Raw genomic sequence first — 18,518 nt, 5'->3', positions numbered from 1 at the left:
TGTTGATATAAGAAAAACACCTCTAGTAATGAATAGCTGACACCAACCAATACTATTAATTTGGTGTAAAATTTAATTTTTTTTATTAAAAGATTCTTTACAATTTCTGTTGGAAAGTATTTCTGTACATTTCCTTTAATCCTAAAACACAACACAATGCAATGTGTAATTTTACATAAAAATACAAAATACAGTCAAAACACCTGTGAAAATCCATATTAGGATTTCCATCTTATTATCATGGACTTTTCTTTGAGCGTAGCTATGTTGCATTTTTACATTTTAGCTTTTTCATCGATTGTTTCGAGTTTCATAGGCTACTATAAAATATTGCTTAAAAGCAATTATATAGACAGTTTATCTGACCATATGTGAACAATAATGAGGTTTAAGCTCAACAACAATTTTATGTAGGCTATTAACAATATGACTGTAATATTCATTAGCGAAGCATTAGCCGGCTGTGGATCATGTGACAGTCAGCTTTTGAAACAGTTTTGTAATATCTAAGTGCTAATCAGCTGTCTGTTAAGAAAGTCCAAGGTTTAGAGGTTTATTTCTAGAGTGCCTGGAAGCCTCCATGTCAGTGATATCGTACGATTCGTGTTTATTTATTCTGTCGAGGGAGAGAAACATCTCAGAAGAGTCCGTCTCATCTAACATGTTACTTCTGCCAGTAGAGGGAGCTCTTCTCTTTGTTATGGCCTGGTTTCTGTCCATAACTTTTGCATTGACTAGCACAGGGTTTTATTTTTCTGTTCAGACATTTCTAGTAGAAACAGGAAGTTGGGGTGAGATGGAAATGTAAAATATGTTTAGTAAATATATAAAAATCTATATTTTGAACATTTGTATTTTATTCATATATTTTATACATTGTTATAGACTGATATGACTTGTTAATAACTCTAAATAACAGCCGTCAGCTTGGAGGTGAATGTGCTCTCAAGCATCTGTGTAACTTCACTGCTGCTGTAGCTTTCGGTCCATGCATCAGCTTATTCCAAACAACTGAAACTAAACACAGATTTGAGTTAGCTAGCAGCAATGCAGTTTATTTATTTCATTTTTATGTATTTGGGGAAATGTCCAGTGTTGCTCTTGCTATTGTTGGATTTTAACATGGAGTTTATACTGGGTACATTATACAATTATTTTTAAAGGCTTGATTAAAAATAATAATAATAATGTCATTAATGTAACTGTTTACATGAATTTAATATGGCACAGTAAAATCAATATTTGTTTCATGTATCTTTTTTTATATCAGTATTACCATGTGTGTAGATGCAGTTCATTTCTCCAGGTTTGAGTGTAATGATAATAAATGGACCTGATTTATTGTAACTTTGTTCTGTTGGAGTAGGATATGTTTTATGTTACTGTTAACTAGATTAATAAAATAGTCTGAGATTGTTAGAAAGCTTTAATGTAGTCACATCTACCAGCTATAATGGGACAAACTGGGATGTCTGTCAGTCCGCTCATGACCTCCACAACCAGAACAGTACAGACAGCTGATATTGTTCTATGGATAATCTAATATTAAATCATTTGAATTTGTGGTATTGCAAGAAATAAAATATATATTATTACTAGTTGCTAGTAAACATGTGATTAGCCCATCTTGGGTCAAATATTTTATTTTCTGCAAATATTACGAATAAATATTTGTGAAAGTATTTTATATTGTTTTTAATATTCAGTAAATTGGTAGAAGGAGAATAACAGAGTATAGATAGATAGATAGAGAGTGTGTGTGTGTATATATATAAATGTATATAATATATGTATAATATATGGAAAAGTTCATTTATTTCAGTAATTCAACTCAAATTGTGAAACTCGTGTATTAAATAAATTAAATGCACACAGACTGGATTAGATTAAGTCTTTGGTTCTTTTAATTGTGATTATTTTGGCTCAAATGTAACATAAACCCACCAATTCTCTCTCAACAAATTAGAATATGGTGACATTTCAATCAGTTAATCAACTCAAAACACCAGCAAAGGTTTCCTGAGCCTTCAAAATGGTCTCTCAGTTTGGTTTACTGGGCTCCACAATCATGGGGAAGACTGCTGATCTGACAGTTGTCCAGAAAACAATCATCGACACCCTTCACAAGGAGGGTAAGACACAAACACTCATTGCCAAAGAAGCTGGCTGTTCACTGAGTGCTGTATCCAAGCATGTTAACAGAGAGTTGAGTGGATGGAAGAAGTGAGGAAGAAAAAGATGCACAACAAACCGAGAGAACCGCAGCCGTATGAGGATGGTCAAGAAAAATCGATTCAAGAATTTGAGTGAACTTCACAAGGAATGGACTGAAGCTATTCTCAAGAGGAAGATGAGAAACAAGAGACCAGACAATGCAGATGAGCTGAAGACCACTGTCAAAGAAACCTGTGCTTCCACCTCAGCAGTGCCACAAACTGATCACCTCCATGCCACGCTGAACTGAGACAGTAATTAAAGCACAAGGAGCCCCTACCAAGTATTGAGTACATGTACAGTAAACTAACATACTTTCCAGAAGGCAAACAATTCACTTTTTTTATTTTATTTTTTATTGGTCTAATGAAGTATTCTAATTTGTTGAGATGTGAATTGGTGGGTTTTTGTTAAATGTGAACCAAAATCAACACAATTAAAAGAACCAAAGACTTAAACTCCTTCAGTATGTGTGCACTGAATTTATTTAAATCACCAGTTTCACAATTTGAGTTGAATTACTGAAATGAACTTTTCCACAACATTCTAATTTATTGAGATGCACCTGTACTCTTCTTTGACTAAGGTCAGAAACATTAAAAGTTTCATTATTGATTAAAAACGTTTGGTTATACCCTATTGGAGTGTGGATAGATGGTTCCAGATTACAGTGTAGTAAATCATGTGACTTCCACTAAGCATTCGTGGTATCGTCAATGCCATTATTCAGTCTCTTATATTCAATCTCAGAGCTACAGCATTTCATTTGGTTTCATCACGTGCAAGTTGCAGTGTTTTCTATTTCTTTCTTTTTTTAACTGAACAAGGAACTGTAGAAGGTATTCAGAACTATTATTAATATATATTTTTTTTTTACTATTTTTCACAGTTGCTACGATACTAAACCCCATTCTCTGAACCAAATTATTTAAAGGCCTAAACCCATTTGTCGTGTATGCTATTAATTTAGAGTTTTCTTTCACCTTTTGTGATTTTGCATTTAGATTTTAAAAAAATTATATATAAGTGCTAAATTAGAATATAGGGGTATTGAAAAAATTGTAAAGCTAATGACATTAGTGTTACTGTTCATTTAAATCTAATATGACAAAGAAACATCAAGAGGGCAGATCTGATGTATATAATGCCATATCCAAACATTATTGATGTATTGATCATGCACTATATAGCTGTAAAATCTGGAATCATTGATTTATATACATTATATATACTTCTTCATATATAATTTCTATAAATCTTAAGGATCATGAGGTTCTGGCCTTGTTAAGTTGTTAAGACCACACGAGGCAGGGAGAGTAATGTTAATCTTTTCTCCCTTCTTCTTTTAAACCTAAACTATGCAGAGCAAAGGGAAGAGGGCAAAATGTGAGTTTCTCTCTGTTCTTTCCTCTCATTCCACAGCTGTGAGAGGTTTGTTTTATTTCTGTTGCCTCATCTATATTCTACCAAGAGCAGCTTATTCTTCCAGCATTTTATGTGAAGGCTAAACTGGTTATTCTGTGCTACAATACTTTACTGTAAAGAAAAAAAAGGCAGCATTGTGATTTAATCTTCATATTAAACTATGAAAGGAAAGAAAGGACCCTGAAGCCATTATTTAAATGAAGGTGAGGATCTCGGCGTATACCACACATCAGCTCCATACGATGCTGGGTCCATTTGCCTGTTGCTAGGATACCGTTGTGCCCCCTCAGCATTCCACGTGCAAAGGAACGTGCCGTGCTTGGGATGCAATATATATGTATATAAAGCATATGCAAAACTTATAATGTAATCTTTTAATATCACATAATCTCCAATATCTATGGAAAAAGATAAACATGATATATTTTCCAAATATACATTTAGATACACATGAAATAAATTGTGTAGAAATGTCAAAGTCCCCTTTGCTGCTAACCCACTCATCGATACAAGACACTCTTCAGAAGATGAACCGTGTCCATGCAGAGCTGTTGTAACACTTTAAATACACCATGAGCAGTCCTTTCTTCATTTGACAACACATTGTCCGTGGTATTGTCATGACATAACCACACCAGAATACATATTACAGTCTTATAGAGTTATAAGAAACTATCATATATTTCAATTATAATACATGTTTTTACAACCAAGGTTTTGAGTGCCTGACATGAGCAATATTTACAAAGGTCCACAAAGTGATATAAGAATGTATTAAATGAAATTATTGAATTAAAATAGCTGTCGATTTAATATGAGAAGTTTATCTGAAAGGTTGGACCAGTGTGTTGAACGATACGATGATAAATGCATAGCATCTGGAGTGATGTCCCTATCCTTTATACCGATACTGATCTTCCACTGTGAGCCCAGATTAATGCTAGTTATAAAAACAGTCATCACCTCATGATCTCTTCAATCGTCCATTGTAGAAAGAAAAACATATTCTTCATCTTCTTTTGATTTTCAATTTCTTGAAAACTTCTCTGAAAAGTCCAATTGTCCAGCATCTGCTCCATACATATGTACTTCTTCCGTTACATCGTAAAAGCTTTAACTTGTGATGGAGGAGGTGTTTGTGTAAATGCAAGTCAAAAATCAGATGTTTCTCCTGAATTATACATGGCTTATTTGTACAAGAAGAGCACCCTGAATCTATTGTTGACCACTTGTTATCAATGTGTAGACTTGGGTAGGTTTGGTAGTTGTCTCTTTCTGTTCTCAGGGGTCGATATGGAAGGCTAGGAGTTTCTCCGAGTGCTGGTTGTTGAGGGTACGGAGGTCAGGCAGACGAAGCAGGAGTTTGGGGAAGAGTGAGCTGTCCTCTGGCCTTCGCCGAGTGATGAGAGCACGAAGAGCGCCGATCAAATCCTCCTGGAGCTGCTCTACGGCCCCCACATCTGAGATACCTGAACGATCTGATAGAGAGCAAAATAATGAGGAAACATTTAGTGGACCTAAACATTACAGCTGTTTCAAACTGCCTCGCAGTCTGTCTACACAGTAAACTACTGTATCTAAACATACTTTATTAATATTGCTTGCATATGGTAATTATCTCAATCACTGGCAATCCAAGGTACCTGCAGAAACTAGCACCACAGCCATGAAGAGGGCCATCTCATCGGCCTCCAGACCCATGTTCCCCAGCTTCTCGCTGAACTCAAACATGGCATCCAGAAGGCCACACATGCCTAGCACTCGCAGGGACGCCAATGGGTAGGTCTGACCATTCAGGAAAGTTAGGGTACGCTCCTTGGCATCAAACAGCGAGCAGAACCTCACCATTAGAACCTGCAATGAACCAAAGAAAGGGTTCGAAAAACAACATTAAATAAACAGTTCAAGATCTGACAATAACTCACAAAGGCATTGGTCATTAATATAGAAGCACTGCACATATTTTGCTTTCAGACTTTAATTACAGAGTAATAATAAAGAACAACTACTTTGTACTGATATTGGTCTAGAGTCTTGCACAGTCTGTAAATATTCATCCGTAACACCATTTGTGTGTGAAATTCAAATCTTTTTTTGACTATTCAACTGAACCAAATTGCAAATTGTAGCTCCAACAATCTCCAAAACACCTGCCTGGAGGTGTCTAGTAATCCTAAAGTCCCTGATCAGCTGGTTCAGGTGTGTACAGTATATTTAGGTTTAGAGCTAAAGCACTGAATTTGACACCCCGGCCATATAAAGTCATGGAAGAAACCATCTCAATGTGTTTGTTCAGTTTTAAGCATTTGCGTGTAGTCTTGGACAGTCTGATCAAAACTGATTGGAGGAAAGACACTGACGCTTCTCACCTGAAAGGTTCCTGCCTTCAGCAGCATGACCTGATCATGTTGACTCAGGGCCTGAAATCCTGGAATGCTCTTGGCAAACTCAACCACTTCTTTAACAGCTGGAGTGAAGCACTGGGAAAAACTCTCCCAAACCTGCTGACTGGAGTGACTGGCTGGGGAGACGGGACACGCATTGAGAGGACATGCCTAGAGAAATACAGAAAGAGACATTTAATTAAGGCCAAATCATATGCCATCAAAAGAAGGAGAAGAAAAAAACCTACCAGAACTTTAGCACCAGGGCTCAGTCTCCAAGGACAAGATGTTTGAGTGGAATAATTGTTTTGCTTCAATGGACAGCTTTGAGAAGGTGTAGTTCCCAGGTTGGGACTTGAGGACTGTGGGAAGTTATACTGACTGTTGTCCACAACTTGTGTTTTTGGTTTGTTGTCGTGGTTGGCGACCGGGCATCTGGATCGGGATAGACAGCTTGATGTGGAATGGATGGAATGATGTTGGGGTGAGATGCTTGGCTGAGAGTGAGTCTGGCTGTAGCCGGACTCTTGTATCGGATTATGACGGAAGGAAGAAGGGTTGTTGTTTTCATTATTAATCTTTACTAACAACTTCTCCCCGTTCACAAAGATATTGCGATAAGCTTGCGAGATAGCACCAATGGCCTCTTCTGCCTGGCCATCTTCAGGGCTGGGAGGAGTCTCAGTGGGTGTAGTACAGTTGATGTCCATGGAAGATGATTCATTAAGGCTGTTCATGTAACTCTGCATTTCGTCCAGTAGGCGTTGTTTCTCGCGCTTTGGGATGCGTCCAAATCGCACAGCTGAAAGAAATTAGGTTATAAATGTTACTATATAGTATAAAATACAAAGGTTGCCATTGTCTTGCAGCTTTACAATAATTCAATGTGGTATGAGAGGCTGTGCTGTATTGTGAATATAATAACGGCTAAAAGGAATTATTAGACGTGTGGTGAAGTAGTTTTATTGACAATAGCAAAATGCTGATTGCCTTACCGATTTATTAAATGTCCATTAAATACAAATGAGACATTAAAAACTTATTTTAGCCCAAACAGGGGGCATTTGTGGCTTATTGGTTTGAGTCGGACTTGTAACACGAAAGGCCGTGGGTTAATCTAATCAACTAGTTGGGGGAGTGAAAGTACAGTGTTCTCTTCCTGCATCAACATCTACGAGCAAAGCACCTAACCCCAAATGTGTGGACAGTGTGCATGGACATCAGTGCTGATGACGAAAATAATGTCACATAGACAGGGATGTTTAAAAGGGAAGCAAACTTTTGGCCTAAGATTAACAGTTTTCCTCGATGGATGCTATGCAATAGCAAACAGCACACAGCAGTGAGAGGTTCTTGTTTTAGTTAACTACCTCACATTTATACATTCGGTAGATGGTTTTACTATATTTACAACAGCAGGGCTGCTGTATTGACAAATCAGCAATCCGTTTTTATAATAAACATGAAGTAAGATTGCATCACAGTGACCACAAAGCTTTCATATTAGGTTACGGCTCACATGCAAAGCTTCTGTTCTACCTCCATCCAATCTCCCCCTACTCTACCTCTCAGAGCTATTTATAGATCCCACTACTGTATAATACCCCTCCCCCATCCCTCTCTCTCTCTCTCTCTCTCTCTCTCTCTCTCTCTCTCTCTCTCTCTCTCTCGCTGTGTCTCTGTCCCGTTGGGAAGTGGGTCAGTGGGTCACCCGGAGCAGAGGTGATGTCATTGAGGGAGTGAGTGATGGAGTAAATGACAGCAGGTGAAACAGATACAGTCACGAGTTAAAGGCTTAGCAGGTTAAGGGTGTAAAGAGCAGAGAGGAGAAGGCATTGGTATACTTAAATGGTGAAACGTTGTAGGGCAGAGGATTGTGATATGATGATGGAGCACAAAGTGTTGAGCAATGTGAGGTGCCGTCAGGTTAAGATGAGCACTAATGCAAAACTAGGTCTTTTTGGTCTGTAATATAACAATAATTTGAGGGCTTTTCGTGTTTACAGGTGTCATATAGCACCATCACGTGAAGGCATGGAGCAGTGTAAGAGGACACGTCAAGGTTTCAGGTGATAAGTGAAATATAAAATAGCATCTATCATTTAGGAAGCGACATACAGTATTAGCTACGCAAGGGCACCACAACAATACACTACCCTGAAAAATATTTATATATTCATAATATTCTAAATTAATTGGAAATTAGTGTAATTACATTGTGTGTGAGCAGGGAAAGAGTAAAACAAGGTCAAGTACAATCATGTGATGCTGAAATATGATGGTGCATATCACTTTACTTTTCTGCTTTTTAGGTCACCTAAATATGTACACTAGCCCCAGAAAATATGATTTATTATCAGCCCAGTTTACAAAGCTCCCCAGAGGCAACACTGTCCTGTATGGGCAAAGTGTGCTAGAGGACGAATCAAAAAGATATTCTAATATGTTTATAAACTGCATTCAATTGAAATAAAGGGCTCTTAGCTTCTGGGTTACATCTACAAAAAACTTTATTAAATCCCATCTAGCATTTGGATCTTAATTAATCCTGCATTACAGCAAACGAAGACCTGGAAACACATTAAACTGCAGCATACTAGGTGCTCAGGCCATTTGTGTTCCCAATTCCCCAAATTAAGCTGATTTGCTGCAGTTTTTACAGTGAGTGATGACTTGTGGGATTTCGGAGAGCCCAGACTAATAAATCAGCGGTGAAAGGAACCTGTCAGAACAGGGTGTAAGCTATAGGTGCGAACAGTACAGAACAGATGCTGGATGTAGGGTTGAGGAAATATAAAGGAGAATAGAATGCAGGTTTAAAATAGACTGTAGTAGTGAGGTCACATTAGCCAAATATTGCAGGAAAAAAAAGTTCACTGTCTATTGTCTAAAGTGAAACTTTGCATTATGCAGTTGCTAATTGATACTGAGCATTTTTATCATGTTGCTGAGCAGTTGCTGGGGTTTTGCATGTGGATGTTAAGTGGGTTCCTACTGGCTTAAGGCCAACCAGTCCAATTCTGGTATGATTGTTTAGAAAAATGCCGTTACTAGGGTGTACTGGGAGATTACTAGGACATAGCTAGGTGATTGTCAGCATTCCTAACAACAAGTATGTGTAGCAAGACTGATAATGCCCCTAGCAAACACTGCAAATAATTGAGTCCTATCAAGAATAATAATGTTGTTTATTGTTCATAACAGAATGCTTAAAGCTCCTACCATCTCTGGACATGCCGACAGAGAGGCACTTCTTAAATCGGCAGTGCTGACAGCGGTTGCGGTTCATCCTCATGATCAGACAGCTTTCATTCTTCACACACATCTTATAATGGATGTTCTGCTGGATACTGCGGCGGAAGAAACCCTGAGGATAACACACGATCCGAGTGAATGTGTGTGTTTCTGTAGGTGTGTGTAAAAGATCAGGCACATGGGAATGTTGCCTTCAGTTTCAGACCGACACTGAACACATCAATTATGCATTTTGAGGGTATTTTATGAGAATTGTGTGTATGTGTGTCCTTACCTTGCATCCCTCACATGCATGAACACCATAGTGAAATCCTGATGCAACATCCCCACATACTTTGCAGAGCAACACCATACCTCCTGTTTCTAGTAACACAATTTTGCAGCAATACATTAGCAGTGGTTGATGGTCACGGAATTTGAGACAATATCAAAAACGACTCTGATAATACTCACTGGTAAAAGTACCCGTGAACCCACTTGGTCGCCTGCCAACCATTGGGTGAGAATAGCTGTTTTGCCCTGATGATGTTACAGTCGGTGTAATGGGGTTAACAGTGGTAGCGCTGCTTACTTCAGGAAATTGGAACACCAGTTTGTTGCCCCCTGTAGAACTGAAATTGCTTCCAGCTGGATGTTTTTTAAGAGCACCGAGCTCAGTGAATGAGACCTCCTCCGGGGACGAGGGTTGAGAAGCTGGGGACTGGGACTGGTACCCACTGGATGGGCTTCCTGGGCTGGGGCTTGCACTTCCTGTTGAGCCTGCATAGAGAATCACTCCTCCACCTGTGTGTGTGACGGAAAAGAATATTACATGAGGGCAAGTTGGTGAAACTCCAGATGGTGCAGACTGATAGATCCTTAATTGAAATCTGATAGTAATTAAATTATTCACTACATCAGCAGCCGATGAGATTGCTTGCCCAACATTTACACAGTCTGCTTCAGAAATCATCCACCTCCCTCAGCTCCACCTGTCTAGATCTGCTACGGGTAATTAAATGTATGCTATTTAAACAGCACAGCTACATACTCACAGATATCTGCATATGTAACGCCAGTAACAAGTCTAGAATGCCAATACCCGATACTAACATTATGCATAAACACACTAAACAACCCTGAGAGTTGTCATAATAGAATATCTCCATGTGCTTATTTATAGGCCTGTGAATAATCAGTAGAATTACTGCTGAATCTGTTAATTTACAACTCTCTTTTTATACCATGGACCTTACACATTTGTTTATTAAATATCGTGATAATTTCAAACACCAATATGAATGTATGGTCGCGTCCCAGTTTTGCAATTTGTGCATCTTTAAATCCATTCTGCAGAATTCCACAGATATGTCATTTAGTTGAGGCTTTTGTGCAAAGATCTTTATATCTTGATCAAATATGCAATGCAGAGTTTGATCTATTTAAAGGTCTAGTATTAACTGAATGGGAACTTGTAAACTGTTTCATAGAGGATGTCTAAACAGATTTTATCCCCACCAGAACAGTATGATGCTCAGAAACCACTGATTTCTGTGTAAACTCGAAAATGTCTCACGTTTGAATGCTCTGCTACTCTCAGTCTGTCATATCTCATCCTTCTTCATGAATCACATGTTTCAGACCGCGCCAGTGAAAGCTCAAACGTGAGAAATGAGTCAGGATGAGCCAGACTGACTCACGTGTGCAAGTGCAACGTTGGGGTATCGGATTTATTTTAGGAGTCGGTTCAATTCAATGATTCGATCCGTTTGATATGCGTATCCAAAAAGTGTTAAAAGAAATGCATGCTGAATTTTACAAGTTCTATGATAGTTAAATACTCCTTAGTGTGTGCATCGTGTAGGTTTCATAGGTATAGTGCTTTCTTATAGTACGCTAAACATTCCCGGGCACGTTAACCCGAATCATTAAAAAGAACCGACTCAAAAGAACAATTTGTTTGCGATTCGTTAAGACGGAAATGAGAACTTCCACAGCCCCACCACACGCGCTGCTCGTGCTCGCTCCTCCAGAGCTGCCAGCCACCTGACCGCTGACTCACATGCTCTCCTGACACAGTGAACGCCCCGAAAATACAAGCCTCTTTCCGCAGTCCCGTGGCTAGAACAGCCGCAGTGCGAGAGAGAGAGAGAGAGAGAGAGAGAGAGAGAGAGAGAGAGAGAGAGAGAGAGAGAGAGAGAGAGAGAGAGAGAGAGAGAGAGAGAGAGAGACTGCCAGCCTGCTGCTCACGTTTGAAGAGGGCTTAAAAACAGTAACCAAGACGTGTTTATAATTCTCGAGTCGCCGGAAACTGGAGTGCATGCATGAACGTGCACGGTCACGTTTACTCGACATACGTGCTTTTGTTTTTGCCTCATCTCTTTTAACCTCGTCTCACTTGTTTATAGAACGTGATGCCTCACAAACTGCTTGAAATATAGATAACTACATACCTATACTACCCAATTCAGTTCCACCCTAACTTAACAGCGTTTCACGACCATTGTGGCATTTTATGGGATGCGCATGAACAAATTCCCTGAATACCATGGCACACGAAACATTTCCTTGGGTGTAATGTGAGTGAGGGAGGGAAATAATGAATAAATGAACAGTTTATTGATTTGTTTATGCCTGAAGTTGTTGAATCTGTCATGAGGGAAAACAAATCTATTTGAAAGCAATAGTGATAACAACTGATAAATGTAGGCATGAGTAGCTGTGTTTACTTGATAAGCCTATGCAAGGTCATTTTACGTAAATCACAATAGTATAAACTTACATTTCTATGCATGTAGTTCTGTATAGTATTCTGTATTTTATGGTATATTATGTTGTTATAATAACTGCTGGTGGTGACATATAATAGGCTATATAGTAGTAATTTGTATCACCTACAGAATGTGCAGTCTTACTTGCCCTAAATGTGAATACATTCATTATATGTATTACATACAGTAAAGGGCAATACAAATGCCAACTCATCTTCAAAACGTTTTTTTCTCATACATTTATTTATAACCTTCATGGGTTATAGTTGCTGTGTGGATGTTTAGGTGAAACTAAGTTATCCAAATTGAAAACTCTATGTTAATGTTGTTATTGAGGTGCTAAATGAAGTACAAAATTACAAGTAAAAATATTATCATTCACCTTTTAATATAGATAATTTGTTTTAACGTCATCCCTTAAAGGAATAATAAAATGTTCATAATGCATCAGAATTAAGGAACACTATCAGATGTTGTACTGGGGTAATGCACGTGTGTGAATCCAGTAATCTTTCATTTGCAGCTTAGAAAAAATACTTTTATATAGTGCATATAAGCCATTTAAAGCCTTAAAAGTGTCATCTTCTATCACATGAAAGTGTGCTTGTTATAATGAGTTTAACAGAGATCGTGCAGGCAGAGAAGAAAGAGCTGAGCTCAGATCTGTGCCTCTTTGACTTTGACCCAGTGACCAGCCTCCCTCCCTTCAGAGGCTGGATGACACACAAGCTGCCGGAACAAAAGCACACGCAAGGAGGGGGTGTGTGCCTGGGAAATCACGCGTGGCACGTGGAGTTTGAAGTTGATCCTCGTGACAGTGAAAGTGAAAGTCTGCCTGTACGAATACCACTGTGCCCTGGCGTCACCGTGCCTAATGACATGCAAAACGTGCAGGTGGCAAACTGAGAGCTTTCTAAGAAGTCTCTGGCACCAAAGTCACACAAAAACTTGCAGGATAGGACGTTGACAACACCATGTTTCCAGAGATCTTGATATTTTAGATTTAAGTGTTATGACATACTGAGGATTTAAACCTTAGCTACAGCAAATTGTAGCCTGGAATATCAATATAGCCTACAAGTAGTATCATTATTATATTTAATGCCAAAGCTTATTATAATCGCTTATATATGTTGGATACTCTACATTTCGACTTATTAAAAATACAAATGTCTAAGATAACTTTTTTATGACTTTATAATAAATAACTTGAGATTAGCCATCTAAAAATTTATTCTTGTCTCATAAGGAAAGGCCATGTGATGCTTGTAAACAAAACAAGGGTTTATTGCCTGCTGTGCTGTGTAGGCCTAGCTAAATGTTGTATTACCGACTAAGTTTCCTTTCGGGATGAATGATCGTTATCTTCTCAAATGCTCACGAGCAGTTATTGACATGCACGTGTTCGAGTGAACATAAAGGAGGACCGCTTATTTATAATGACAGTCAGTCACCGGCGCACGAGCGTGACTTGGTTAATGAATCACAGTATGAGCACAAGTTACCCGATCGAAAAAAACAAAAACAAACCTTGACAGTAGCCAAGGTTGAGTTTGGATGTTACCCACCCTCCTACTGGAGACGGATGCTAAATTACAAACGAAACGGAGAAGAATTAGGCTCGATAGCTTATTTTCTTTTTTATGATTGCAACTCTATTTTTAGCACCAAGTCGCTGTGCCGGAGGACACGCCGTGAATCCACTCACGATTAGGATGATGCGTCATGATGTACAGTCAACTGGGAAGAGCGCGCGAGCAGAGCGACCTGCACGTGACTTTGTTTACGGGAAACGCGAGACCGGAAACATTTGCCAAAACACTGGCAGTCAGTTAGGCAGGCTCGACATATAGTCAAAAACAACAACAACTACAAAACACCATATATATATATATATATATATATATATATATATATATATATATATATATATATATATATATATATAATTAAATTGCATTATACTTATAATATATATATATATATATATATATATATATATATATATATATATATATATATATATATTATAAGTATAATGCAATTTAATTACAAATCTTAACAGTCAAACATGTATTTATTTTACATCTAGCCTCAATACCAGTATATTCGTTTCACCATTTTTCTAAAGTAAAACAAGATATTAAAATAAATGACAAATCTGGCAAAAAATATTACCAATAGCCGTGCAAATAATTGACCTACATGAATGAATGTATATAGGAGATATATTGTCTATAACTCACCTGGACTGCTGTCCATGGTGTCCATGGTTCCTGATGCTGATGAAGGAATGCCGGTATCTGGGTCGTGTCGTGTCCACGCAGGTGAGAACTTCAAGAAGTCTGTTAGGAAATGTCTCGAGAAACTCTAATGTCAGATGTCCTTCAGGTAAACAGGGCACTGTGCCTGCTGTCTTCACTCTTTGAACGATGTCACTGTATCGTGCACATTACAGTTGCGCTTTCCTTCAAAACATCTTTCTCCAAGCTAGAGCTGCTGAACTAGTTTAAGCGTCACACAAATAAACACCGAACACGTTTTCAGGTGTCTTAAAAATGTGAGCGAGCTTTTTTTCCCTGCTATTTCCCCCTCCTTTCTTTGCCCTTTAAATAGTTTGTGTTTTTGTATGGCAAGGACAGTGTTCACACGCCCTCTTTCCTCCCGTCCCAGTCACGCTGCTGTAGTAGAGCTGCTCTCAGTGGCAGAGGACTGCGCGTGGACTCGGTTGCTGTAGGAATGCCTGCTGCATGCGCGCGCTGCATGTGAGCTGTGTCCTACTGACACACATTTCATGCAAATGAGCAGCGCTCTGATGGGGGGGAGTAGCCGTGGGGAAGCACATGCAGAGGAGGAGGAGCGCACCGTGACTGCTGTTTACTTCCCTCCAGACCAGAGCGTCCTCCTCTCTACAGCACGCACGGCTGATAGGCTTGGAGCCATCGAGGGCTTGCCCGTCTGAACAGAGCACAGGGGCTGTCTGTTCTCAAACTCACATCCTGAGGATCTCACGTTTTTGTCCTGCATCACGCTGGTTTGGATGTAGGTCATCTGCCTAAATTAGAGACCCATATCTGATTGAACAACCTTAAAAAAAAAAAAAAAAAATCCTAACTAAACATTGACGGGTTACAAAAGCATGTTACACCATTATTGGAGAAATGTACCTGCCCCCCATGAAATGAGGAAATCAGCATATTAGAAAGATTTCTGAAGATCATGTGACACTGAAGACTGGAGGAATGATGCTGAAAATACAGCTGCAGATCACAGGAATAAATGTACAGTATATTACAATAGAAAATGCAAATGATATTTTACAATACAAAGAGAGACTTCTTTCACAAAAATTCTATATTTTACTGGCCACAGACTTTTGAACAGTGTAAGTTTAACATGTGACATTAATTTTTTAACATACACCATGCCACCCTTATGACACATTTTCCTATAACATAGCCCTGTTCTAAAGTAGATTAAAGCTTGAAAGATTTCACCAGCCTCCTAACTGTTGTTTATAAGGCAGTGTTTTCCAGGAGTGGATGATATTCTGTATAAGAGTCTAAACATAGGTTTCACTGCTGCATACTGAAGAACCTGAAGCAGAAGGTGACAGGACAGAGTACAGACCGTTACTAGCTTTTACACTTGAAGAACACGTCAGAGGACTAATGCAAGAGAAGAAGGGGGAAAACAGCAATAACATCCAAACTGAAAGGTTTAGATAACCAGTTGGGTTTGGTTTCATTGAACAGGTGCATGTTGAAAAATAGCAAATACTGTCTGAAACTCCAAAATTGTTGAATTAGTTCAAATTGATTAAAAAGAAAAAAATGTAGTTGAAAATATAGGTTTTAAAGTGTTTATATAACAAAATACATTTCCAAAAAAGAAAGGCAATTTACATTAAAAGCATGCAATTGGCTTACACATTTACTTAAGAGCCATTTCCCTTTTCCATTTGGTACATTCATAAATCATTACAGAGATAAAAATATGTTAATTCCTCTGTAAAGGTTTTAAAGAACTATTTTAAAAGCCTGTTAAAACAGTAACAACAACAAAAACATGATTTAAAGGTATGTATGTGCATAGAAGATAAGGGCACTTATTAAATAAAAAAGAATTAGCATCGAAGTGTTTATGTAATAAAAAATTATGAATGTATTTTTTTTTTTATTGTGGTACACATTTAAAAAGAGGTAAAGGATTAAAGATTATTCCTCATATTTTACAGAGGCTATTAACAGTGTAACAAAACATGTCTAACTTCTCAGATGTGTAAGTAATGGTCCCTTGTTTGTTTCAGTGCGCAAGCAGCATGAAGACTTCTTTTAAGAACTGGACTGTAATCAGATGAAGGAGGGTTTTTTTTTAATACTGATGTGCCACCTGCAGGCTTGATCCAACATCTCTGGCATTCTACTCATTCATATTATCTGCTGCATTGCATTAGTCAAACAAATATATATATATATATATATATATATATATATATATATATATATATATATATATATATATATATATATATATATATATATATATATATAAAAACAATTAAGAGTGCCTTTTTCTAGCTTGTGAACTTCCTATTCTAATTTATTTAATAATTAATATAATACTAGAAATATTAATAATGATAATAATAATAATAATAATTATTATTATAATTATTAGTTTTTTATTCTAAAAAAGGGGAAAAAAATTAATTAGAAAGAGCTGTGGACTCAAAGTTTAATTTTAAAGTGTCCATTAACATAGGATCACAGGAAGTGCCCAATAATATTATTAACTACTGTATTTCTTTATATGTAGACATATATGTTAAAGGCCTCAGTATTTTTGTAAATCTCCTAGCTAAAATAATTTACTTGCGCTTGATTAAGATCATGCACGATTTCTGGTGACTTGATGCTCAATCGTTGAACAAGAGCTGTGGACACAATGAACCATCCCTTGTTTACTCAGCTGACTGTGTCTACTGTCTCTTAGTCATTATTGCATTCATATCAATTCATATTCAGTGTCTGAAGATCTTTTCTTCCTCTTTGCTGTTGTTGAATTAGTATTCTCAAAGCTGATTCATTTGATTTGTCATTTTAATTTAAACGATGTGCCAGTGTTCATTTTGTTGTTTGTTTTGAAACATTTATTGATGATCATCACACTTATCATCAATGGACAGTGATCCATTTGTTTGTATATATTTCAGTAATTATATATATATATATATGACTATCGCAATAGTCACATTTGATGTTAGTCTGACATCTGTTATTTCACTATGGCCTTTGAATATGCAGTGATGTCATAATAACCTGTTTGCTTCAGCTGCTGATGTTTGCTTGGGCTTCCTTCTGTCTCTCATTCCTCTGGATTTGTATTTCTACTGCTTTTTAAAAAAAATCTTTTTACCTGAATTTTATAGCTCTTTTTTTTTCTTTTTTCTTTTTTTCTTTTTTTCTTTTGCACAGGTATTTCAAATTTAAAACTGATTCTAAAGAACATTTTTACTCTGTTATAGTAATTTTTTGAGGATTTGGAGGCATGTTCATATTCACTGCAGGTAGCTGATTATTATATTATTACTTTTTACTAATTTGATTGAATTTATATATTTTTTCTAACTTTTTTTATGAAATAAACGTCTTGGCAAAGAACCTGCAGTTTTACTAAGTGTATGAACCACACGAGGGCGCCCTTATATCAATAGATAGAATTGGCTTAAGGAGTTGGAATTTGAATTGAAATACCATACAAACAGAATGGCAGGAACAGAATTATTATTATTATTATTTTAAATTCAAAGTCAATTAAAATAACATCAACAATGACTTTCTTGGAAAGGAATTGTTCTTCTAAAAAATGGATCATAATTTATTAAATATGATGAAACATATAAGGCCTTGTAAGTCCAATAAATGCCTTCTGTCTAGGGAAGAATTTCAACATGAAAGGACCTGCATGGACAAAAAAATAAATAAATTACAACAACAACATAATGCTCTCAATGTCAAAAGCAGAAACGTCAATCCATGCGTTCATGACTTCAAGGTTAGACTATTGTAATGCTTTATTGGGTGGTTGTTCTGCACGCTTAGTAAACAAACTACAGCTAGTCCAAAATGCAGCAGCAAGAGTTCTTACTAGAACCAGGAAGTATGACCATATTAGCCCGGTCCTGTCCACACTGCACTGGCTCCCTATCAAACATCGTATAGATTTTAAAATATTGCTTATTACTTATAAAGCCCTCAATGGTTTAGCACCTCAGTATTTGAATGAGCTCCTTTTACATTATACTCCTCTACGTCCGCTACGTTCTCAAAACTCAAGCAATTTGATAATACCTAGAATATCAAAATCAACTTCAGATCCTTTTCCTGTTCAGCGCCCAAACTCTGGAACAATCTACCTAGCATTGTTCAGGAGGCAGACACACTCTGACAGTTTAAAGTGCCCCTATTATGCCTTTTCGAGTATCACC

The 18,518-nt window shown here is 37.4% G+C and overlaps 1 protein-coding gene across 1 annotated transcript; it reads right to left on the bottom strand.

Moving 5' to 3' along the window:
- Window positions 1-3,998: 3,998 nt before the first annotated feature.
- LOC128022662 (nuclear receptor subfamily 1 group D member 1-like) lies at window positions 3,999-14,812 on the bottom strand. The gene is made up of 8 exons (XM_052610425.1): window positions 14,275-14,812; window positions 9,732-10,061; window positions 9,553-9,641; window positions 9,246-9,390; window positions 6,272-6,825; window positions 6,009-6,194; window positions 5,283-5,493; window positions 3,999-5,117 (listed from the first exon to the last, which is right to left on the bottom strand). The coding sequence occupies exons 1-8, from the start codon at window positions 14,297-14,299 to the stop codon at window positions 4,921-4,923; spliced, it is 1,737 nt and encodes a 578-aa protein (XP_052466385.1). The 5' UTR covers window positions 14,300-14,812; the 3' UTR covers window positions 3,999-4,920.
- Between the last annotated feature and the right edge of the window lie 3,706 nt (window positions 14,813-18,518).

Source organism: Carassius gibelio, chromosome A11 (genome assembly GCF_023724105.1).
Source record: "Carassius gibelio isolate Cgi1373 ecotype wild population from Czech Republic chromosome A11, carGib1.2-hapl.c, whole genome shotgun sequence".
In the NCBI taxonomy this organism is placed as follows: Eukaryota; Metazoa; Chordata; class Actinopteri; order Cypriniformes; family Cyprinidae; genus Carassius; species Carassius gibelio.
This window is presented reverse-complemented; position numbering and strand designations above follow the sequence as displayed.